The following is a 25,388-nucleotide window of genomic DNA, read 5'->3' on the forward strand; positions in this document are numbered from 1 at the left end:
GGTGGGTGTGGCCCCTATTGAGGACAAGATGCGGGAAGCACGACTTAGGTGATTTGGTCATGTGAGGAGGAGGAGTACATATGCCCCAGTGAGTAGGTGTGAGAGGTTGACATTTGAGGGTCTATTGAGAGGTAGAGGTAGGACAAAGAAAAGGTGGGGAGAGGTGATTAGGCAAGACATGGCGCAACTTCAGCTGACTGAGAACATGACCCTTGATAGGAAGGTATGGAGGTCGAGGATTAGGTTAGTAGAGTATGTAGTCTAGAGTGTTCATAACAGTAGTATTGGCATGCATCCTCGCTTTCTGTTGGTGGTAGGTTTTTATGACTAACCGTTATTTTTTTCATTGTTGATTAACCTACTATCTTGTTGTTTTTATTCTGCTTTTATATGCCTTTTTGTTACTGTCCCTTCTTGTCTATATTTTCATTAATGTGGTGCTTATGCTTTCCTAAGTCGAGGGTCTATTGAAAATAACCTTTCTATCCTCACAAGGTAGGGGTAAGGTCTGCGTACACACTACCCTCCCTAGATTCCACGGTGTAGGATAATACTGGGTATGTTGTTATTGTTGTTGTTGTAGTACATCCTAAAGAGCAAGGTATAGTGAAACTCCCTAGATCTTCACACTTTTGAGGGAGCGTATTTTGAAGAATGGCATTACAGTGCTCTGTGAGATTAACAACCGGTGTCTCTTTCACTTTTTGCTTATTGGACAATATCTCCTTCAAGAATTTAGCATAAGCTGGCATCTGAGAGAGCACCTCTGTGAATGTCAGATTAACAAGCACCTGCTTGAGCACATATAGGAAACGCCCAAATTATTTGTCCAGCTTATCTCTTCTCTGCTTCTGAGGGAAAGGTAGATCATGCATGTATTTGCTTTCCTCAGTCTCCTCATTCATTGAATTCCCATCTTTCTTCTTCTTCTAAGCTCTAGTCTTCCCCTTCTTCTTCAGACCACCATCTACCATCACTTCACCTTCTTGAATGTGCTATCTTTCTGCTCCTCCACAATCTCTACCTGTCTTTCAATCAACTCATTCTTTTGTTTTGCTATGGGATCCTCCAATACGTGCCCACTCCTCAAAGACACTGCATTTATTGTCTCTTTTGGATTTCTCTCACTATCAGCAGGGAGAGTTCCTAGAACCCTCTCAGATAATAGATTAGCTAGTTGCCCCACCTGTCTTTCCAAGTTTCGAATGGCCGTGCCCTGTTCTCTAATAGTTGTGCCCTATTCTCGGATAGTTGTTCCATGGGTTTCAAGACTTTCATCTGTCCTAATAATAAAGGCCTTCATCAAATCTTCCGTGCTAGAATGACTAGACTGTGGGGGCTGATATTTCTACCTCTGGTGATTTTGAAAACTTGGAGCTCCCTGTCCCTGGGGTCTGGAGTTATTCTGTTTTCATGCATTCGCATTACCACCTGGTGAACTCCAAGAAAAACCTGGGTGCCTCTGCCCCATGGAGTTAAAATTATTGCCACTTTGGTAGTTGCCTCTGTCAAAGCTCCCCACAACATTTACCATTTCATCTGTAGTCGAGGCCTGACACTCATGTGTTGGATGACCCATTCCACAGAAATCACAGACTAAAGATGGCTGGCTCTGGACCTTGGCTAAGGTTAACTTTCTTATCTCTCTGGCCATGGTGTCTAGCTGGGCTTGCACTGATGTCTTAGAATCCACTTGATGTACCCCAACCTTTTTACTTCTCTTATTATCATTTGCAGGCTATTGATTTTCATCTTCAGATAATTCATTTAGAATTGCAACAATCTCCTCCAGAGTTTTCTTCATAAGAGGACCTCCAACTGCATTGTTTAGCGTCCTCCTACTAGAGGGTGTCAGACCATCCCAGAAATCTTGGAGTTGCATCCGCAAGTCAACTCCATGAAGTTGTCATCTTCTCCCAATATCCTTAAATCTTTCCCATGCTTCAAACATCGTTTCTGTATCTTTCTGCTCTGAGTTGTGGATCTCTCTTCGAATTTTCCCTATTTTTGCAGCTAAAAAATATTTTTCAAGGAACTTCTTTGTCATGTCTTCCCAAGTTTGAATTTCCCATTCGGCAAACTCCACAACCAGTGCTTGGCATCTTCCCTCAGTGAAAAAGGAAATGGAAGTAGATATCATCTTTCGATACTCCGTTGTGCTGGAAGGTATTCATAATCTCATCAAAATCCATCAAATGAGTATTTGGATCCTCATTAGGTTTGCCTCAGAAGACATAATTATTCTGAATGGTCTGAAGTAGCCCTTGCTTGATCTCAAATTTATTGGTTGCGATCTGAGGGGGTCGTACATTATATACTCCTTGGTTGTAGACTGGCCTTGTGTAGTCTCCCAGTAATCGTCCAGGCTTGGGCATAATGTTTTTAAATTCTTCTTCAACTAGAGGTCGGTTCATGTTGAATCTTCGTCCTCCATTCCCGTCAACCATTTCATCAACTCTGAGAGCTGCTTCAGCAACTGCCCATGCGGCTGTTTCCTGTTGGGACGCTTCCCATGCAGCAAATTCAACTATCTCCTCACCGTTCTTAGCCATGTTCTCTTGGGTTAAAGATTGCCCCAAGAATTTTCCGGTGAGTTCTTTCTCTTTTCTCAGTTGTCGTACGTATTTTTTCAATTCTGGTTTATAGGGTATTACTTATTATGAAGAAGATCGAGTCATACACTAACGACCTTAACATGTTTCCTGCACATGGAAGAGAAAAACTGTGAAGAATAAAATAAAATTGATTTCTGAAGTAGCACCAAAAACTATTTTGAACAGTATTGATTGCCAATCCCTGGCATCAACACCAAAATTTGACGCGCACAAACACAACACGTAATTTAATGCTCTCTAGTCAAAGATAGTATAGTTATAATTATTGTCTCCATCATTTTATTATTTTATATTATTTTTTAATATATCTATTAGAGGTGTACATAAGCTAGGTTGGTTCGGATTTTGTCAAAACAAAACCAAACCAGCTATATCGGTTTGAATTGGTTCAGTTTTATTGGATTTTTCATATTTTTTGGATTATTTTTTTTACATAAATATTATTTCAATATTAGTTTGTTAAAGTTATAGATAAAGTTTTGATAAGTGAATATATATTTAGTAAATGTTTAAAAAGTTGACAAACATATTATATATTAAAATATTCTTACTGGAGAATTTGTTTAGTAACACACGATAGTTATTTTTTTGGTTGTCTAACAATAATTTTTTGTTGATATATGATTTCAAGGTTAACCGAACTTAGTAACTAAACACAAAAAATAATATGGAACTTATATAATGATATGTTGTGTTTAATTTAAAATTACCGATAACATACCATTTCAAATTCGAAAAGAAATAAGAGTTTGATGTAAAAATTATATGGGGAGCCTATTTGATCACCCCTATTTAACTTGTACCCACTTTTTAACTCTTTTTAACCTGTACTCACTATTTAAACAACTTCACACCTCCTCCTCCTCCTCTTCCTCCTCCTCCTCCTCCTTCTCATCCTTCTTCTTCTCCTTCTCCTTTTCCTCCTCCTCCTCCTTCTTCTTCTCCTCCTCCTCCTTCTTCTTCTTCTTCTTCTTCTTCTTCAGGTAACAGTGATTTTATATGGTGTTTGTGAACATATTTTAAGATAGTTTATGATGTTTTACAGTAGTGGGTTATTGTGGCGCTTTATTTTTTATTATTGCTTAGGGTTTCTTCTTTTTCTTTTTCTTAATTGCAAAATGGGTTCATTAGATTTATTATTCTTTTGACAAATTGATGATTGGGGTTTTTCTTGATGATATTTGGAGGTTATGTTTAAAATTTGAGCTCATTTGGAGTAGATTTAAGTATTAAATCGTATATTGGATTATTAAAATTCGAAAAACATATTTTTGTTTCTGGGCAATTTGCACTTCAGGCCTATTTGGCCTTAAGTGCATGAAAATATTGGTTGCACTTCAGACCTTTTGGCCTTAAGTGCAATTGAAGTGCAATTTTTCACTCCAGAATTATTGGCCTTAAATAGTAGGAAAACGTTTGACCTTTTGTTCTTAAATGCATCTGAAGTATAATTTTTCACTTCAGACTTATTGGCCTTAAGTGCATGAAACAATTGGTTGCACTTCATACCTATTTGACTTAGTGCATGTGAAGTACAATTTTTTCACTTCAGACTAATTTTTTTTAACTTCAGACCCGATAAGTCTGAAGTTGATCGTAAAGTGGGTAGGCTAACATTTTTTTTTTTTTGCAAAGTGGGTATATGTTCAATTGTGACCCCAAAATCGGGTATAGATGCAAATGCCCCGAGTTTAATAGATCTTGACATATGATATGGAAGAATAAAGAGATTGACGTATTTCAAAACTGTTGATAAGAAAGTGATGATACAAATCATTATTTAAAATAAATAGAAATGGATGCACATGCACTTCATAGTTCTATTAGATATTACATTCCATGAGAGAATCACAAATATTTTTAGATACTTTATATATATATATATATATATATATATATATATATATATATATATATATATATATATATATATATATATATATATAAAAATCTTAAAAGTATATATAAAAATTATATATTTATATGTCAGTTTAGTTCGATTATTTTTACTCAATACCAAATCAAATCAAACTAAACCTAATTAGATTTTTTAATCTGGTTATTGTCCGAAGTTTACTTTCGAATTTCAGTATAATATGAAGTAATTAATTTGGAATGAATCATATCTATATTTGAAAATTGTTACCGCTTAAGAATAAATGAGATTTATATTTAGCTATCATTTTGGTTAAAGTTGATAAACTTTACATTCTTATGAGAAATATAATATTTTAATATTATGTGCATTATTTTTGGCGAAGTATGATTTTGAATTTTTCATGTGTATCATAGAACAGATATTATTCGCAATATGAGTTACCCTACTTACGATGATGTGTATTACGGTGAAAATTGATTCATTCTTCTAGAGTGGTACCGTAGCAATGGCTAAATTAATACTATGCTGATATGTGAAAAGAAGTTTCAAAGTATATACAAAATAAGTGTATACGGTCAAAACCGATTCTCAGTCATAAAGGCCGGTCGAGACAATGACGTTTCAATCGAAGGGTATCCGCATGGCGAGCTCGGACGAATTTCGAAGTAGAGACGTCGAGTTTCGAGCTATAAGACCAATTAACCACAAAACTCGATATCATTATCGAGTTCGCGTTCGAATCGAACTACGGGTTAACGATGACCGATACAGGCCCCGAATATCGATGCTCCAAGGCAGAACCGAGCTCGAACTAAGACTGGGGATTCAATCTAGCACCAAGCTCGAGTCAGTGCCAAGCTCGCAGACAAGAGCCGTTACAACCGCACCAAGGGAGAGAATCTCGGCAAGAATCAAGGAAGAGACAAACCATCATGGGTTCTCCACTATATGTATTATTTTATATTATTACAAATAAAGTAATGATCCTCTATTATAAAAGGGGAGATAGACTGCAATAGGGAGGGACACAATCAGGATTTCATTGAGCTGGTTCTTCTAATATTTTTCAGTCTTCCCTTCTATCATTTTTCCATTTTCATAGTAAAAATACATGTATCGTCATTTTGTATCAAAGAAATTTGCATACCCTTAGAACCATATCTAAATTTAACGTTATCCGATTTTTTCGGGTAAACAATAAGCTAAATTAGATGAGAAAAAGAATTAAGCTAAAATTAATTGGGGAGGTACACTTCCTCAGCTGTACTTCCTCGTAATTGTTCTTAATTATTTAACTAATGAACTGATGAAACGTGACGAAAATATTGCAGCCACTCATTTGCACTTTGGATCACTATGGTTTACAACTTACTCCAAATTTTCTTTTGGTGTGAGACAGCTTTTCTTTAAAAATAGTTGGAGATCACTCGTGCTTGGTAAACAAGATTGATGCTTCAACATAAATATTATGAAGATGGGTTTCTCTATATTATGAAGATGGGTTAAAAAATAACTTCAAAGTTATGAGCGGATCACTTACAGAAATTTGTACGTTCAAACAAATTACCATAAAACTTTCCACATTGATCATTCACATAAATTTATATTTTGTTCTTTCATGTATAATTATTCACTCAAAATTCTATGTAATACTATTGATATCATTTTGCAAAGTCGTATACTACGTGACTCGACTGGCACATGTAATTATCTTAAATATCCCCGTCCATTCCGGGCCACCTTCCCTTTGGTATAAGAACATACTAAAAAGAAGAAGAATTAACCTAAATAGTCATTTACCCAACCACTTAAACTAAAAATAATCGGTAAAAATATAATATATGTATAATTTATGTATTATATATGTATAATTGTATATAATTAATGTATAATTTATGTATATGAATAAAAAAAAGTAAACAATGAATATGACCGGCTATTTGCGTAAAAATCCCTAAAAAGAATGTAAGACCCGTTTGGCCATAAATTTTGTCAAAATAAACTTGGATTTTATTTTGGCAAACACATATTTGGTCATAGATTTTGCCTACATTTTAGTCAAATCCCAAATATCAAATCCCAAAGCCAGCTCAATAGCTGGGTTTGGGCTAAAATATCATTATTATATTTTTAAAAAATTGCCCTAAATTTTTGTATTTTATAAAAGAGCTCACTATTTATTATTTTGTAATGATGTTGTTTCGTCTTCCTAGTCATCTGATAGTGTATCGTGTAATTTATTATAAAAATGATAATTTTGTATCAAATTTATTTATGTCGAGGACTATGGTTTGCGATAATATAATGAATGTTATTGATAATGGTACTGTTGGATATTTGTGATAGTTTTCAAAATTTGTGGGTATAAGTCATATTTCATATTTTTTTAAATCAAACTTCACCCAAAATAGATATCTAAATATATTTTAATTTTCAATCCAAACTTCAAACAAATTAAATTTTTTAGAATAAATTTGAGAATATATGCACATACGGTGACTTATTATGTTGTGTGAGTTGAGTAAATACTAACAGGTGTCATGAACTCGCACGCACCTCTACTTTGTCTGCTTGGGGGAGCGTATCTTGTGATAATTGATCCCACCACCACAGACAGCAACAATAAGCACTCACATTTTTCCAATACAAATAGACAGAGGCCGCGTTCATCTCTCCATTATTCCACCATCAGCAATCATGCCTCTTTCGCCTGCTACCACTGCCACCTGCTTTACTACTTTTTCTTCTACTAAAACCCATCGCCTTCTTCCCTCCTCCGCCTCCGCCTCTTCTTATCTCTCAGGTTTGCTCTCTTCTACTCCACTCAAGCACTCTCGCTTCTCTTTTCCTTTTCACTTTTAATCAAAGTTCAAGCCTACTTTATTTTGGGTTTATAGTTCTTAAACCTCGGAAGTTTCATTCCCTTAACGGAGCTGGAACAAATACTTTCACAAACAAATTCAACACTGCTAGTCGCTTGGGTGTCACCCAACCTTCCCATTCCTCTGGTAAGTAGTACTCCTACTACCTACACCTACTGCAATTTCCTTTACGCCTGCTTTGTCCTAGCTAGGCATCCATAGCACATAAATAAATAAATTTTAAAAGAAAGATGCCAGCAGCGGTCCTTTAGATGAATAAGTAAAGTGAAGATATTACAAAATTTGAAAATTACAGCACGTTATAGTCTTCCTTGTATTAAAATGTTAGTCAAAATTCACTTTCTTTGAAATATAATGAGGAAAAGTGACAGGTTTAAAAGTTGCATTGGGAGTGATTATGTATCACGCTTTACTCATTGTCTTCTTTAACGTTCATTTCTTTGTTTTAGCAGCTTGTCTGATTGATGCCACCCAAACAGCACCATCAACTGATTTTTCTCTTCAAGTATGATTTCCACTAATCAACACCCCTACCCAACAAACACACACTCTCTCTCTCGTTTGAGATGATTAATCTTGTAAAACTGAACGCAGAGCAATGAGGCGACCAAAGAAAGAATCAGGGAACTGTTCCACAAAGTTGAAATTTCTGTTTCGTCATACGACACGGCGTGGGTGGCAATGGTCCCTTCTCCACATTCAGCTGAAGTCCCATGTTTCCCTGAGTGCCTTGACTGGGTGTTGCAGAATCAACTGGAAGATGGATCATGGGCGCTTCCGCATCACCGACCCTCGTTACTTAAAGATGTTCTTTCGTCTACTTTGGCATGTGTCCTTGCACTCCAAAAATGGGGCGTAGGTGAAGAATTAATCAGCAGGGGTATGGATTTGATTGTTCTTTACCTGAAATTTTCTTTATGTTCATCGGACTGAAGCAATGCATGTTGCAGGGTTACTTTTTATCGAGTTAAATTTTGCTTCTGCAATTGACGAGGACCAATATTCTCCAATTGGATTTGGTGTCATATTCACTGGCATGCTTGAATATGCTAAAGAGTTATCTCTGAAGCTTCATTTAGAATCAAGCGTGTTTAATGAGCTGCTTCATAGAAGGGATATCGAGCTCCAAAGGTAGATTTTAGTCATTAAGATGTTGTAACATTATATCTACTTTTCTAAATGAACTTAAAAGTGGGTTCTAGTTGTATAATTTTGATTTAGCTTTTCTCTGATTGGGGCTAGCTAAGTGTTTTAAAATATACAGTGCATCTTGAGAGGATAATTGACCTGTTCAAATCTTGCAAAAAAGATGGGCATCGTGTAGATCCTCCCACCTAACTTACTATGCTTCAATGAGAAAATCAAAGTTCATCAAGAAAGAAAAGCAATTTTTGGAGATAACATTATAGCATTCTGATTTCATATTCACCTCAGCTTATCTGTATTTTCATTGAAGATTCCTTCTTCATGTTAGATTGTACAACAGCAGCTCATTGGAGCTTAATCCTTACCTCGCTTATGTGTCAGAGGGAATGGGAGAACTTCAAGACTGGAAGATGGTTATGAAATATCAAAGTAAGAATGGGTCATTGTTCAATTCACCATCTACTACAGCTGCTTCTCTTGTTCACCGTTATGATTCTTGTTGCCTCGATTACCTTCGCCATGCATTGGAAAAGTTTGGGAATGCCGGTAAATTTCTGCACATTTATTTATATCGTGAAAGTTTTTATGGCATCTTGAAGCAACTTGTCTAATGCCTATCGACCTTTCAGTTCCAGCTATCTGTCCAATAGATATACACGGACGCCTTTGTATGGTCGATAATCTCAATAAATTGGGAATTTGTCGACATTTTGCTGAGGAAATTCAGAGTGTACTGGATGAAACTTACCGGTAACCTTCAAAATCACAGATACTCTTGTGCTTGTACAACAATATTAGTTCTGTTAGATTGACTCTCTCCAAGCCTACGCATTTGTAAGTTTTTACTTCTACAAGTCATGACATTAGCCAACCAAAAAAAAAAAAAAAAAAAGATGCTGGCTGCAGGGGGAGGAAGAAATCTTCACAAATGCTTCCACTTGTGCCATGTCATTCAGGATATTGCGCGAATATGGATACAATGTCTCCTCTGGTACCTCAATGACTTGTAATCGTATCAGCTTGTTTTCTTAGAATACTTTTTGTTGTTCAAGTAGTTTTGACGAGTTAGGCGTACATTACAGATCCTGTAGCTCAGTTTCTGGAGCAGGAGCACTGTGGTGGACATTTGAAGGACATATATACTATGTTGGATTTGTATCAAGCGTTAGAAATGATTATTGCTACTGATCAACCTGTTTCTGAGAAATTGAACTCATCCTTACATTTTCTTAGACAGCGACTGGCAAGTGAGGTTTATCCTCCAAGCAGACGTATGAGACAGATCCATGAACAGGTATTTTCCATAAGTTGTGTTATGGTCAGCTCAGATTTCATTGTTATTGTCTCTTTGAGCTAGCTACTGCTACTTATTTTAGGTGGATGATGTTCTTAAGTTCCCTTCTCATGCGAAGTTAGAACGGATAGCCAACAGGAGAAATATAGAGCACTATGAAGTAGATAATACAAGAGTCCTAAAAACTTCATATTGGTAACTTCTGTCTATTTTCTCAAGGACTGATCTTGTGCTTGTTTTGGTTATATGTGCTCCCTTTTGTCAATTACTCAATTCTTCCCTTTTTTGGGACAGTTCGTCAAATTTTGGCAACAAAGATCTCTTAACCTTGGCGGTAGAAGACTTCAACTTTTGCCAATCTATTCACCGCAAAGAATTAAAACAACTTGAGAGGTTCGTATCTTTTTGAACCTTGATCATCGTTCTGGAAGCAGTTGTCACTAGTTGTTTTACAATAGTCAGATCAGAGATGGTATATTTATTAAATCAAACTGGAAAAGCTTAAACCACATATTACTTCTCCCAGATATTTTTTCTTTTCCTTATTTAACTTCTTCGCTTTCGACAACTTCTGAAATTGACAAAAAGATAGTTGATTTTAACTTATATGCAACCTTTTGGCTCATAGGTTTCCTGGTTCTGTTTTCCTTATTACTTGCCAGCGAGTTGGTCTCTACCTTGTTGAGGAAGATATGATATCAAATAGTGAAGAGCTCTCTTTGTGCTATACTTTTCCTGATGTGCAGACTTAAGTGTTTGTGGTAACAGGTGGTTAATACGAAACAGATTGGACAAATTGAAGTTTGCCAGAGAGAAGTCTGCATACTGCTACTTTTCTGCTGCAGCCACAATTTTTCATCCTGAACTATCTGATGCCCGCATGTCATGGGCCAAGAATGGTGTACTTACTACTGTGGTTGATGACTTCTTTGATGTCGGAGGTTCTATGGAAGAATTGAATAACCTAATTCAGTTGTTTAAGAAGTACATGTCTCCTGTCATATTTTCATTGTTATAAATGTTCCTTGGTGATTTCAGCAGTGTCGTCTTATTCAAACCCCTTGGTCTTTTTGGCAGGTGGGATGTAGATGTTAGCACTGACTGCTGTTCGGAGAAAGTGGGCATCATATTTTCAGCGCTTCACAGCACTATTTGTGAGATTGGAGATGAAGCATTTAAGTGGCAAGCACATAATGCGACAAGACACATAACTGATATTGTAAGACTCTTTACCTTTTTTTATAACTAATAGAGATATTGCACTCTATGATATTCATATTGTTTAATTCTCCCACTTATTTTAAATTGTTTGCAGCATGGCATGCCAATCAAGGTTTTTGTTTTTCTGGCATAAGGCATGTCATGCCAAATTTAAGTGTAAAACACAAAAAAGAAAATGTCGATTACACTGTCATTTATCTTGGTTAAGATTTGGTCTGGCGTCGGACATTGGTTTGTTTATCTTTTGAAAACAGAAATTATATATTTAGAAACTACGGAAAAAACTATACCAACGACATATTTCTTAACTTAAAAATGATCAAAGGATTATTAAAATCACTAAAGTCAAGGAAGAATATTGTTGACCCTATGATAGTTACTGGGTCAAGTGTTATGATATAGATACAGTCATCTTTAGAAGAGTGTAAATATTGAGATAAAGATTCTTTAGCACTACATGTTTCATAAAGTAAACCATTAATGTTCATATATTTTCACAATGCTTATTATTAAAATAAGTACTCTATTTTCTCAGGTGTATCTTTTAATATTGGAAGTTCTTTATGTTTCTATTCTGTCGTGACTCATGAATCAATTGCATCTGACATGATGAATTTATCCCAATGAGGAAACTAATTTTCAACATAAATGACAGAGTTAATCAGATGAGGTGTATAGATTAAGATTAGGTTAGTTGATATGGTTATTCGAATCCAATAGTCAGACGAACTCTTTACTAACAGAGGAGGAGTTTTGCAATGAAAATTGCACTAGGAGGGAGATTATTGCATTTTATAGACTTAGGAGGGAGATTTCCTAAACTATGTAAATATAGAAGGGAGGTTAATATGGTTAACCCAAGAAAAAAAACTGATAGATGAAGCAGCATCAAAGTTTAAAACTATGGAACTCAATGTAGTATTTTATCTTTCTTCAGTAAACTCTCGCTTCCCTTACCGTTTACAACTATACCTGGTTGAGTTTCAACTTGTAAAACTTGGTCTCAGACTCATGAATGCAACAACTTTTGTGGTCAAGGATAACAGCTGTAGACTTTTATGACTTTCCAAGATTAATGTCCACCTATTACATTTATAAAATGATGACGTCAACCCCTTCCTCTCAGCAGTGAGCTCTAACAAGTGGACCTTCTTCAATCTGTTAGTTATGCTTTGTCTATATATCAACTCATGCCCTACCCGTGCTAAGAAGAGAAATTTTTTATGGCACATTTATTAGGGATCCAAGCTTCCCATTTTATCCAGTTTGCTGATCCTGTGCGACAACTCTCTTCGTCTTGATACTTGGTTACTGTACCTTTGGCATAACTGCCTTGCTGTTGGGCACATATTTACATTCAACCATGTTTCATCCAGGTTTCTTTGACAGATGTTCTAGTGTCACCATACTTTACCATATAGGTCGAACTCAAGATGCTCTTTCTGTCACATAAACAGTATCCCTCAGCAATTGAGCAGTTGGTTCCTTTCAGTATTACAAGATTCGCCAATATCCTTTGTTTACAAGTGTTTTTATCTAATTTCAAATTGTGTTTGGAAAATCAAGTAGAAAATTCTTGCAGTTATATCTTTTGATTATTTTTTGAGTAAGCTAAAATTATGTTTGCAGTGGTCGAATCTACTGAATGCTATGTTACGAGAAGCTGAATGGGCTAGAGATATGTCTGTGCCAACGATGGATGAATATATCGCCAATGGTTACGTATCATTTGCCTTAGGACCAATTGTCCTCCCAGCACTTTATTTTGTTGGGCCCAAGCTCCCAAATGATGTTGTGCAACACCCCGAATACCAGAGTCTATTCAAGTTAATGAGCACTTGCGGTCGTCTTCTTAATGACATCAGGAGTTTTGAGGTATATATATGCTTCATTATTCTGCATCAGACATTCCCTTTGCTGCTTCATCATTTTCTAAGTTATTTGATCTCTTAAAATATTTTTGCAGAGAGAGTCTAAGGATGGAAAACTAAATGCTGTAGCCTTGAGCGTCATTCATGGGAATGGCAGCGTAAGTGAGGAAGCAGCCATTGGAGATTTGAGCCGTACAATTGAAATCCAAAGGGGAGAACTCCTGAACATGGTTTTGCAAGGAGAGGGCAGCGTAGTTCCACGTGCTTGCAAGGATTTATTTTGGAAAATGAGCAAAGTGCTGCATCACTTTTACATCAAGGACGATGGTTTCAGTTCAATGGCGATGACCGATACTGTGAAGGCAATTATTCATGAACCTATAAATCTTGAGTAAGGTGGACTGGGTATTTACTGATCAACTAAGTGGATAAAATGGGCAAAATAGTCTTTAAAGTTTAAGGGTTGGATTACCTTAGTCCCCAAATGATCCTTAGCACCATCCTTTTCGATAGGGACTGAGTTCAGTTCCAGTTGTAGCAGCTAAAGCTGTCAGCAAAGTAGTCTGCAGTTAGGGTTAGCAGAAACATTGACTAAATTCTGTTACGCTAACAATATATGTTTGGTGGACTAAGTTACAAACTTGGAGGACATTTTATGTTCTATGTAATATTTGAGGGACACAGTTAATTCAATTCCTAAATTAAGGGATTATCTTGCCCATTTGCCTTTATTTCTGGTTCCAGACATTTACTGCTTTAATTCTTTGCCTTCTTTCCTCGCCCTTTGGGGTGGCTTGTGGTGCCAGCCACTAATTCTCTGATCTTTAAATTCTTGTCAGTGCTGGAACTGCTGATTGGAGTGGTGAATATTGGATAATTTACTAGTCCGGAGCACGATACTGCTGAAGTTCACTGCTCACTGGTGTAACTTTTAGGTATTAGTCTTACTAGCAGCTTGCTATACTTTATTAGTGCCTCTCCTGGTTGTATCATAAGCAACTAATCAGAATTTCCTGGTACTCTATATTCATGAAAGCTGTTTATTGAAGAAGCTATATTAATTTAATGAAACTAATACAACTGAGTTCCTAGCCGACCAGCTTTCAGATTGTAAACAATTCATTGCTTCAACTCAATTACTCAAAGACCAAACCCATAAGCATTTTGTTGAAATATTATTCAAGCCCATTTAGCCATCACAGACATGCACCCAGCTCCAAGAAGAAGTGAAATGTGTGCCCCGCATAGAAGTCTGACATTGTTCTGCATCCTTGGATTCATAAAATCTGATGCTAGTATATCAACGAGGGCCATGTAGATTAAAATCCCTGAAGAAGCAGAATTCAGAATCCCTTCGACTATTAGAGAAATAGAGCTATGGGCATTATACACCCTCGATATTCCGATCCCAATCCCAATTCCTGCTGGCGTTGTGAGAGAAAAAAGAACTGACATGATTGCTGTTGATGTAGACTTGAATTTTGCCTGGAAAATTCAACCAAGAGAGAGTATTAGGTGTCGTCAACAATTAGAAACCTTTCGAGTCACTTACCTAATTAACTCTTTGTCAGCATTATGTTATTAGAATATTCTTTGATTATGTCAAAAACTCATGTCATGCTTGTTAGAGAATAAGGATGCTACCTGTGAAATGCAGCCTCCAAGTCCCATACCCTCAAAGAATTGGTGGAATGACAGAGCAACCAATAGAGGCTTTATCATTTCGGTATTTTGTGAGGCACCTAAGGAAACTCCAATTATTATGGAGTGGACCAGAATTCCTAGCTCCAACACCTGATTAAGCCGCAGTAATCACATTAGTATTAATGCTTTTTTGGTCTTAATGCTTGTTCTTATAAGTTTAACCTCTTTTGTGGCAGTAAATATCTAATGGAGCTTACCTGTGATATGATGCGATTTCGTATATTTTCAGACAGAATCAATTCTTGATCAGATCCGATAGAATGAGTCGCCCCATGTGCAACATGGCTGGCATGACTATGACTGTGTTGTATGTCATCCCTGGCTGCTTCTTCGTCTACAATATTGACCTGCTTAGCTATGTGAAAGTGCCTCTTTTGGTAAATACTCGTTGCAAATGTATCAATCATCAAACATCCAATAGAGGCGACCATGGCAAAGAAACCTGTGAAAGGGAATTTCCCCCAAGGGTTCATGCCTTGCAGGCAAGGTGATGTTAGTGTCTGAAATGCATCAGGCAATAGGTGGATGAAGCCAGTGGCTAGAATGACACCAGCAGCAAAGGCCTTGATCATGAAGAAAATATCATTTTCGGGCCTCAGAGCTTCAATTTTCCTTGCCAAAAGTGGGAGACTGACCCCAATTGCACCAGCAATCAGTATTGAAACTATTGATATGAGTCTGTATCTGAGGGAATCACTACTGTTTTTGGTGTTTCGCGGTTGATCAACCTTGATGTTGCAAGTGCATTCACCTGAGATTCCAGGGGCGAAGACTAGAATGACAAGGCATGTTAATACTACAGCTTTATAGCAGTAAGAACAAACTTGGACATTGTGGTTATTCATGGTGAGATAAGCTAAATAGAGGAGAAACAGGAGTTAAACAAAAGAAAATCTAGTCTAGTAAAAGGAGACTGGCATTGAGAGACCAGGAAGAAAGTGTTCATTTATATTTATAGAAGAACGTCCTTAGGTGTAATTGAATCGATGATGTGGCCATCGAGTTGGAGTGGGAAGGTTCAATTTGAGTGCCAACGACTTAACTACATGACATCAACTTTTCTGGTAAAACTGCTATTGGATCCCACAGCTTTTTGAGTAGTAACTTAAGATTAGTGAGAAGGACTTTAGTAGTTGGTGGTGACAAAGTGTTGTCATGCAAAAATGCAATTGCCTTTGAAGAAAGGCTTCACAGTTTCTCAACTTTGCATTTAGCACACACTGCTCTGTTGATTTTGTCATATTTGACCTCAGGATGTCGTTATTATGTCGGACTATATATACTATTAATCTTAAACTACCACTATTACTCTTAAAGCAAAAAGGCTTTCTCCTTTCTTCAGCTTTTCGATTATAAAGTAGCCTATTGAGGATATGCTTTCGTGTCCCAACTCCACACAATTTTTTTAAGATAATAATGCGAGTGCTGCTGCAAAAGTTATACAACTTTTTTTTAGCATCTTTGTTTTAGTTTTTAGTCACCAGCCTTCATGCCTAATGATGATTTCGACCTTTAAATTACCGTTGAACTTATTTGTATAATAATCTATATCGATACTATATTAAAAGTACGAAGACCTTTAGCGAAATGTTGTTTTGTTTTACCCTTTTAAAATACAGTTCAAATAGTCATTCAATTAATATCAAATATTTAGGAGTTTGAGATTAATTAAAATTATGGTTAATAAATCTTTTTTATTTGATTTATGTAGGAAATCTTAATATTTAGGACTTTAAAGTCCATTACAATTTTACCTTATATAAATTATTTTCTTATTAGAACTATGTTCCTATTAGTTTTGTCTAATATTTATATTACCTTAGTTGTTCTAACAAAGAAATGGCCATAACAAATAATCATTAACCTTTTGCTTGACTAACCCAAATTTATATTAAATTAAAATACAGAAAAATTCAGTTTTAAGATTCTTTTTCATTCATAGTCAAATTATGTGAATTTTGGGTTTGAACAAATCCTACGTGGTGTAGGGAATTGTCATTCAATACTTTTCAAATCTGTAAGATTTTGAAATAAATTAAAATTTTAACTGTTATTTACATTATATGAGAACTCTTCTACTAATGTAAAATTGAGTAAGATGTCTAATATCTACTAATGTAAATCACTATCAATATGTCTAATGTTTAGGAATACCGTTTCTTTTTCTTTCCTACGTAGAATGAACTCTTCCAACCATCACAAATTGTAACATGGTGTTGATAAATCAAAGTCTCCAAAATACTATCTTTCACAATACTTTTACTTTTTATTTCTTTTTTAAACAAATTAATTTTTAACCACTTTCTTTTATTCTTATTTTATTTCACAAATTAATGTCGACAAATTTGATGTAATTTCATAATGGTCGTGTTGATTAGAAGATGACAATAATAACTAAATTTTAGCAAGAATGTTGCAACTTAATAAAATCTCTATTTTACTTTATATTTAGTAAATGATTCGAAGGGGGAGTAATATATAAGACCTTGAAATCAAAAAAATATATATACGTAAATTTTAGATAGGCTAATATTTAAAATCTTAAAGTTTACTGTGATTTTCTTTTTGAGTTTCTAAAAAGTTTTGACCTTAGACAATCGAACTTTTATTTTATTCTAGAAATAAATTAATTGAAATTAATTCACCAGGTTAAGAATCAGTAAAAGAAGAACATATTATTAAAAAAATATTGTATTAGAATATATTTTTTCCTAGGCAATACCTAAATTACTGTAATGCATAATCCCGTTAACTAGATGGAAATAGACTTTTGTTTTTTGATAAAAAGTAAACTAATATTATTACTAAAAAAATTATTACATATTTTGACATAAGAAATTAAAATTAGCTAGGAAATGGTCTCATATCTAATAGAATTTTTTTATAATTTGTCGCTAATCCACTGCTAAATAAGATTAGTGACGAATTTTATTGTTTAGCTACATATTTTTGTCTGTCGCTAATTTGTTTTGTGCCTGTAGTTGACATGTCTAGAATATGTAGTATATAGATAATCATTTTCAAACAAAGGTAAAACAAAAGAACGAGCATGATAGGTCACAAAGCATTCAAAAAATTTAGTTTTCATGCTTAGCTAGGTCGGCTACTTTATTGATTAAATATGTTTTTTTTTCCTTAAGCAAATATACTACTAGGTCATTATCCTAGTAGCTATTATATATAATAAATTTCAAACCGGGTAAAATTACAGAATGTTTAAGTATCCTACAAACAAACAATGTAGGAGTAGCGTAATGAAAGATGAAAAATATAAGGTTAGTAATTTGCAGCATCCAAATGTTGCCGACGATTGTGAATGTACACACCAGTTGCCAATAATTTGTTGTAGCACCTACAAAGCTCTCACCATACGCCATTTGTTGCAATCCAAGGATTAGGTATATTTAAATCCAGTAGTTGTATAGCAAAGCATTTTGGACGTTGTGATCTTGAGGCTAAAAATTTCAGCATCATTGTTGATACATTGAACATGACTTTGGGATGAAAGCATAATAGCAACAGAGATGCCTGCTTGATACATGAAGACAATATAGTGTCTTCTCATCTCCAGATTGAGCATGCATGCACACTAATACCACTGGATAATGAAATGACACTATACTGTCAATACCAAAATCAAATGTGTGCAGCCGTTTTCCCTCTATTTTATGTGAGTAGATATCCTCAGTTTGATATACCATTACCAACAAATCATGAACCAAGAGGTTGTTCATATGTGCAACCATGTACTGTGTATAAATGCAATCACATTTAGTATAAGCCGTATCTATGAGATGGCTGCTTGACTCCATGGTTCTGTATGGTGTTAAACCACCCACAGAATGAGCATGATAATATGCTAATACCACTGAGAAATAGTCTAACACCACACAAGCATTACACTGCAGTCAAGATCAGGCCATGTGATAACTGTCTGTGTGGGTACATCTGATCGATGTCCAAGCCAAGCTGCTTGTGATGTATAGCATGATAGCTTCCATTTTTCTGATCCTGATGTGTACTGATATCTATATTGTTTCTGAGTATGTACAGCAAATTGCTGACCCCTTCAAGATGATTGAAATTGATCTGTATAGCATGATTGTGTTGTCATCTATGTTGCTGATATTTGGTTATTGTAATGTGCTGAGAATCTTCCATAATGATCATTGCAATATGCTAATACCTCTGGGAGTTGATACTAGCACAAATAGGCAGTAAGACTCTTCAGAGTAGCAGCAAACATATATTGTGTAGAACCAGTATTCTACTGATTATTTGTAATGTCTACACCCCTCTGTATACTTGCCAAAGTAATCTTATCATGTCTATGAAACCTGTAAAATAAAGTAATCAAGTTAGGATGTAGTGTTGTGCTCCCAGGTTTCTGTGTGTATTGAGAACTTTGAAGATGACTAAGTGGTGAGCGGTGAGGAAAGGTTGTTGTTGGTGCTGGCTTGTGATTCTCTTGTTGGTTATCTTCAAGTCATTCCCACATAGCAAGAAACAGTGGCAACTCCAACTGGCAGTTAATGATAGACCATACATTGAACAACAGTAATGGTTCTGCTGAACACCAAGCATTTTTTTGATTGTCTTTTGTGCAAAAGCAGTGCAGGTTGAGAATATACTGTAAACCCAGTAGAGGTTGAACATCCTCTGGCATCTGTATGGAACTAGTCTTTGCCTCAGTTTTCTAATCCTGTTATTGATCCCTGCAAAATGAAGCAACCAAGTTAAGATGCAATGTTGTGCTCCCAGGTTCTGTGTGTGCTGGGAACTTTGATGTTGACTGGGTGATGAATGATGAGGGATGTTGTTGGTGCTAGATTGCGATTCCCTTGTTGGTTATCTTCAAGTCATTCCCACATAGCCCTATGTAGTGGCAACTCCAATTGGTAGTTAATAATGAAGTACTGGTTCTGCTGAAGCTTAATCATTTCTTGATTGTCTTCTGTGCAGAAGCAGTGCTGGTTGTATATTATAGCCTCAGTTTTCTAAGCCTTTTATAATTGTTGAGAGCATAACTGGTGATTCATCCAGGCATATTATAGTCACCACTACTCAGGCATCTACACCCTTCAAGCCTGGTGTATGTAAGCCCAGTAGAGTGAAAGAGAGAGAGCATTTATAACCAAGCAAATATGGCATCCTTTGGTATCTGTATGAGACTAGTCTTTGCCTAAGTTTTCTGATCTTGCTATCCTGCAAAATATAGCAAACAGGGTTATGAAATGTGTCTGTGCTCCCAGATTGTGGCATCTACACCCTTCAATTGGCATATATTTGACCTGCAGATTCAACAATTGTTATACACCTTGTCAAATGATATGCCAACATATTGTTGAGAGCAGTATTGGCATTTACAAGTGGTCACAACAAAAGTGTAGAACCCTTGAGATGTGCAGAAATAATTTGAACATATTGTTGCCTCAATTTTTTGAGGATATTGATTATAACCTACAGTTAACACTACTCAAGCAAAGCCAGTAGAGTGAGAGATATAACAACTATAACCAAACATTTGCAGAGGCAGCGTAGGTCTTTGGTATCTGCAGCCAAGCATTTACAAGTGGTGTGTAAATCCCTGGAGATGGAGTGTCTAAGCCCAGTAGAGTGAGGGGGGGGCAACAGGTCCCCTATAGTCTGGTGTTGTGCAATGTTAGCTATAATTATAACCAAACAAGTATGTACGCCATACAAATGAGAACAACTGCATGTTTAGGAAGGCTAGTTGGTGGAGTTTTACTAGCCTACTTTTCTTTAAATTCTTGCATGTACTGTTAAAAATAATGCAAGGTTTTATATGTTGAGCTCATTAATCAGGTTCTCTTCTCTTCACAACCCTAATTCGAAGGTTAGAAATTTATGATTTGTCCACGTTGATTAGTTTTTTTCCTGCACTTGGAAATTCATTAAATGACTGAAATGCGTGTGTACCTACAAAATTGAAAGCTAGATTAGCAAAAAAATCAGCAACACTGTTTCCTTCCCTTAGTACATGCTGAAAGACAACATTGTAGTTGTTCTTTATATGCTTGATCTTCCTTACTTCAGCACATATACACCAAGGAGTTTCCTATTCGCCATCAATTATCTTCCTCATTACTAAGGAATCAGTCTCCATAATCAGTGGATGTAGCTGCCTTTCCACACAGTATGTCAGCCCCTCCACAATTGCCTTTGCCTCCGCCACTATGTTAGTTGTCTCTCATATCTCTTGTGCTTTCGCAAACACCAAATCTCTAGCATGATCTCGAACACAAAACCCATATGAGCTTGGTCCAGGATTGCCCCTTGATGCACCATCAGTATTGCATTTGAACCACTCTTCATAAGGAAGCTGCCATGTAACTGTCTTAGTCCCCACATATGGCTTGTAACCTTTAAAGAAGCTGATCATATCTGACCATAGAGGAGGAATTCTGGACAGGCATGGGTACCTCATCCTTGCTAGGTAATGTAAAGTCTTATTCACTTCATGAATCACCCTATTGTAGGAAATTGCACCACCATACTTCATTGTATTTCTCCTCTTTCAAAGTTCCCATATGATTACAGCTGGAGCTGCCTGAAATAATGGCATTAGTATAGGAAAACACTTTGCATTCCACCATGTTCTTATTACTTGATGTACCTGTACTATATTGACCACCAAACCTGCTGCTTGAAGGAAGTTTCTCCATACTCTGGTTGCAGTTTCACTAGTTAAGAACAAGTGTTGAAAAAACTCTTCTTGCGGTTGTGAACAACACCAATACTTAGACACTACCAAATACCCATTTCTTCTCCACAAATCGTCAGTAGGAATCTTCCCCTTCCACAATCTTCATAAGAAGAATGAGATTTTAAAAGGTAGACCTTTAGTCTATATCTTACTGTAGTCAGGATTTGCATGAGCTCTATGCCTCAAAATATTCCAAGCACTACTAACAGAAAAATTTCCTGAAGGTGTAGGCATCCATCTAGGAACATCCCAGGAATCTTCAGTAGTGCCAAATATGACTTCTTGCCTGATATGTTGAGCAATGTCCGCGGGGAAAGATTGTGCTAGTAGGTGTTCATCCCAGGTATCATCCACTCTCAATTCAGCTACTTCCTGTATATCTTCATTGATTGTATAGTCATTTGGAACAATATAGTACAGAGCTCCCAGACCAGTCCAATTCTCATGCCAAACATTAGTAGAACCCATATTTATTTCCCATAGTATTTCCTGCTCCACCTCTTCCCTAGCCTCTAACATTTTCCTCCATACATGAGATCCTTGTCTAAATTGGACAGTTGTCGGGGGTTCCTTTTTACAGTACTTGTTCCACATAAAGTTAGACCATAAGGACTTGGATGTCCTAAACTTCCACCACAATTTGGCAAATAAAGCTTTTGATACATCATGCAGTGATCTAAAACCTAAATCCCCTTCTTCCTTTGGAAGGCATAGATTTTGCCATTTTTTCCAATGTCTACTTCTACCTTCTTCCTTGTTACTCCAGAAGAATCTCGCAAAGGTTTTATGAAGGTGTTCAAGTACATTTTTAGGTGGATCAATGACAGAAAGGATGTGTGTTGGCATGCTCTATAGGACACTAGAGATTAATGTAGCTTTTCCCCCATAGGATAGTAGCTTCCCTTTCCAAGAGTGCAATTTTGCCTTTATATTTTTTATCAGGTCATTGTAATAATCCTTCCTTCTTCTTGTGTAGAATATTGGACAACCAAGATAAGTAAATGGAAATTCACCCCTTGAAAATCCAGTGTTAATACCTATAGAGCTAGACACTAATGGGGACACATTAGAGTGTATATAAAAAGAACTCTTTTTCTTATTGATCATTTGGCCTGATGTGTGCTCATACTTGGACAATACTTCTACAATTTTCCTTAAAGAGTATGGATCAGCTGAAGAAAATATTATAGTGTCGTCTACGTAGACCAAATGATTCAATGGATCCGTCCATTTAGGCATCCCAAAGCCCTTGAACCTCGTGTCTTCAAATAGTTTATTTAACGACCTAGACAGTACTTATGAAGAGAGTATGAACAGGGATGGAGAGAGAAGTTCCCCTTGCTTGACCCCTCTTGTTGAGTGAAAGAATCCTGAGGCTTGACCATTAATCATAAAAGAATACTAGTTGTTGGAAATTAAATTCCATATCATGTTGATGAAGCATTCTGCAAATCCCATTTTTCTCAAAACATGCATTAAATACTTCCATGAGACCCTATCATATGCCTTTGCCATGTCAAGTTTGATAACTACATTGGCAGGTTTTCCCCTTAATCTTATGTTAGTAATAATCTCCTGTGTTAACAGAATGTTTTCAAATATACTTCTCCCCTTGACAAATCCTGACTGATTGGAAGAGATCAAAGAAGGCAGTATTTTTTCCAGCCTATCATGAACAACTCTGGAGATAACTTTGTTTACAAAATTGCTTAAGATAATAGTTCTTAGGTCATTAAATGTTTGAACCTGTTATTTTTTTGGTAGCAAGACAAGGTTTGTGTGAGTTATAGACTTAGGTAAGGAACTTCCTCCATAAAATAGTTTCAGCATCTCATGTATGTCTTCCCCTATTATATCCCAGCATTCTTGAAAGAAAATACCTGTGAAACCATCTAGCCCACTTGCACTTTCACCACTCAGTGAAAAAACCGCTGCCTTTACCTCCTCTATTGTAGGAATTCTACAAAGTTCTATGTTTTGATCACAAGACACCATTGAGGGCACATTGTTGAGGAGCTCAGAACTTGTATGATCAGCTTCATGTGTGAACTGTTTGTGGAAAAATTCAACTGCTGCATCAACCATCCGTTCTTGCGACTCAATCCAATTACCATCATGGTTCTGGATCCTCTTCAGTTGGATTTTCTTCCTTTTACCATTCGCATGGTTATGAAAGAAACTAGTGTTTCTGTCTCCTTCTGCAAACCAGGACATACCTGCTTTTTGTTTCCAATATTGTTCCTCTATGCTCAGATATCTCTTTAATTCAGACTGTGCCTTCTAAAGTACAATTCTATTCTCAATTGTAGGTTCTTCTTCAAAAAGCATTTCCTTTATTCTGACCACATCTTCCCTTAAAGATAGTCGCTTGAAGATATCCCCTTAAGTGAGCCTACTCCATTTTGAAAGAGCAATTTTAACTGTTTTTAATTTCTGTTTGAACATCCAGAAGGGGTCACCTGTAAAGTCAGCTTGCCAATTTTGTCGAACCACCTCCCTAAAAGTGGCATGTTTTGTCCAAAAATTCAGAAACTTGAATGGTTTAGTAAATGTGATTATCGTGTCACCACAAGTCATAAACAGTGGTGCATGATCCGAGCCTGTTCTAATAAGATGTTCGACCTCTGTAGTTGGGAATAAAGATTGGAATGGGGAATTGAAAAAGATTTTGTCCAGTATTTTAAATATGCATTCTGCATTTGGCCTCCCATTCCACCATGTGAAGGGACTTTCTTTGTAACCAGTGTCAAAGAGTTCACATGAATTTACATAGAAGGCAAAGTCTTCATATTCTGGAGGATAGACTGGAAGCCCTCCAATTTTCTCTTCTTCATTCAAAAGCACATTAAAATCCCCTCCAACTAGCCATGGTAGTTCCATGTCACTTGCAAGGTAGTATAAACTGTCCCATAATTCTAATCTGTCCAGTGATGAGCACTTAGCGTATACGAAAGTCATCATGATATATTTACCAATATTTTGATGATAGACTCTGATAGTAAGTTGTTGTTCCATGTCAATTAATAAGTCCCACTGCATGACTGAATCCAGAAATATCCATACCTTGCCATTGACATTTGAAATCGCAGCATACATGCCTAGTCTCCTCCTGTAGTTTTGAATAAATCTTTGATTTTAAAAAGGTTCCATAAGTGCTATAAAAAAAAACCATGTTCCTTTTGCATGTTGATAACTCTCTGAAAGGCCTGTTGTGTCTTAACAGACCTAATATTCCATATGAGTATTTTAATCATCATCTAGTCGTGGAGGCTGCCCTTTTGGGCAATATTCTTGTGGGTGGTAGTTGTTCCTTTAATTGGTTTTGCTTCTTTCCTTTCTTCCCCTATTTAGTAGACAACCTAGGTGACAAATCTCTTTCTCTTGCAACAGCCTTGAAGTTCCCAGCAATAGATTCATTGTCACCTTCATCTTCTAGTTGCTCTTTATTGACCAAGGGAATATGAAGTTCCATTGGCTGTTGGTTGTGTGTAATAATGTCATGCATTACATGATTTGGAGATTTCAATGGTTCAATTACTTGGATCTGTATTGGAGATCATGTATCTGTTGTACAAGCCATAGCCAATGTATTAATTGCAGTTGGCTCCTTTGGTACAGTAGTTGTACCATTCTGTTCATATACAACGATATCATCCTTCCCAACCACATCTTTGGGTTCTGGAGCATCATCACTGACTTTGTCATTTGGTATGGTTGCCACTATTGGTCTTTGAATAGTGGCTAGAAGTTTTCCAGTTGCGTTGCTACTCAAAGCATTGTTGGGTAACGCATTGTGAAGCTGTTATGGAATTGGCTTTTCCTTATGATCATCAACTCTTGGTATTGTTTGTTTCCCTGTTCCATAACTTTTTAGTTCGGTCCCTAGTTGTACAGATCCTGTTGTATTGCCATTAGGCATAGGAGATTCCATACATGTCTATAAGGGAATATCCTGACATGAGTGGTTGAGTGTAACATTAAGGACTTCCTTGTTCATTCCAAAACTCCTTTGAACCCATTCAATAGTATTTTCCTTTGTCACAGCTGGT

At 36.3% G+C, this 25,388-nt stretch overlaps 4 protein-coding genes across 8 annotated transcripts; 1 reads left to right on the forward strand and 3 right to left on the reverse strand.

Annotated features, from left to right (window-relative positions):
* Positions 1-7,048: 7,048 nt before the first annotated feature.
* On the forward strand, positions 7,049-15,911 carry LOC107825637 (ent-kaurene synthase TSP4, chloroplastic). Of its 5 annotated transcripts, none has more exons than XR_001657128.2 (17): positions 7,049-7,297; positions 7,392-7,502; positions 7,826-7,881; positions 7,971-8,256; positions 8,327-8,507; positions 8,851-9,068; positions 9,152-9,272; positions 9,416-9,513; positions 9,605-9,816; positions 9,899-10,011; positions 10,111-10,209; positions 10,585-10,800; positions 10,894-11,035; positions 12,667-12,912; positions 13,004-13,299; positions 13,748-13,843; positions 14,789-15,911. XR_001657128.2 is itself a non-coding variant. In XM_075221713.1 (16 exons), exons 1-16 carry the CDS (start codon positions 7,192-7,194, stop codon positions 13,791-13,793), a joined length of 2,547 nt encoding a protein of 848 aa, XP_075077814.1. In that variant the 5' UTR covers positions 7,049-7,191; the 3' UTR covers positions 13,794-14,026. The 5 variants fall into 5 exon arrangements, 2 of the variants coding, with proteins under 2 accessions (XP_075077814.1, XP_016507998.1); XR_012694899.1 differs by having other exon boundaries at positions 14,842-14,976; XR_012694900.1 differs by having other exon boundaries at positions 7,101-7,297; positions 7,829-7,881.
* Positions 13,935-15,457, reverse strand: LOC107825638 (zinc transporter 1). Its single transcript, XM_016652513.2, has 3 exons — positions 14,810-15,457; positions 14,553-14,702; positions 13,935-14,393 (listed from the first exon to the last, which is right to left on the reverse strand). The coding sequence occupies exons 1-3, from the start codon at positions 15,455-15,457 to the stop codon at positions 14,088-14,090; spliced, it is 1,104 nt and encodes a 367-aa protein (XP_016507999.2). The 3' UTR covers positions 13,935-14,087.
* A 5,569-nt stretch (positions 15,912-21,480) lies between the features above and the next one.
* On the reverse strand, positions 21,481-22,185 carry LOC107825634 (uncharacterized). Its single transcript, XM_016652509.2, has one exon. It carries the CDS (start codon positions 22,183-22,185, stop codon positions 21,481-21,483), a length of 705 nt encoding a protein of 234 aa, XP_016507995.1.
* Positions 22,186-22,740: 555 nt separating this feature from the next.
* Positions 22,741-23,553, reverse strand: LOC142163931 (uncharacterized). The gene is made up of 2 exons (XM_075221086.1): positions 23,220-23,553; positions 22,741-23,030 (listed from the first exon to the last, which is right to left on the reverse strand). Exons 1-2 carry the CDS (start codon positions 23,551-23,553, stop codon positions 22,741-22,743), a joined length of 624 nt encoding a protein of 207 aa, XP_075077187.1.
* Positions 23,554-25,388: the final 1,835 nt, after the last annotated feature.

Source organism: Nicotiana tabacum, chromosome 9 (assembly GCF_000715075.1).
Source record: "Nicotiana tabacum cultivar K326 chromosome 9, ASM71507v2, whole genome shotgun sequence".
Classification (NCBI taxonomy): Eukaryota; Viridiplantae; Streptophyta; class Magnoliopsida; order Solanales; family Solanaceae; genus Nicotiana; species Nicotiana tabacum.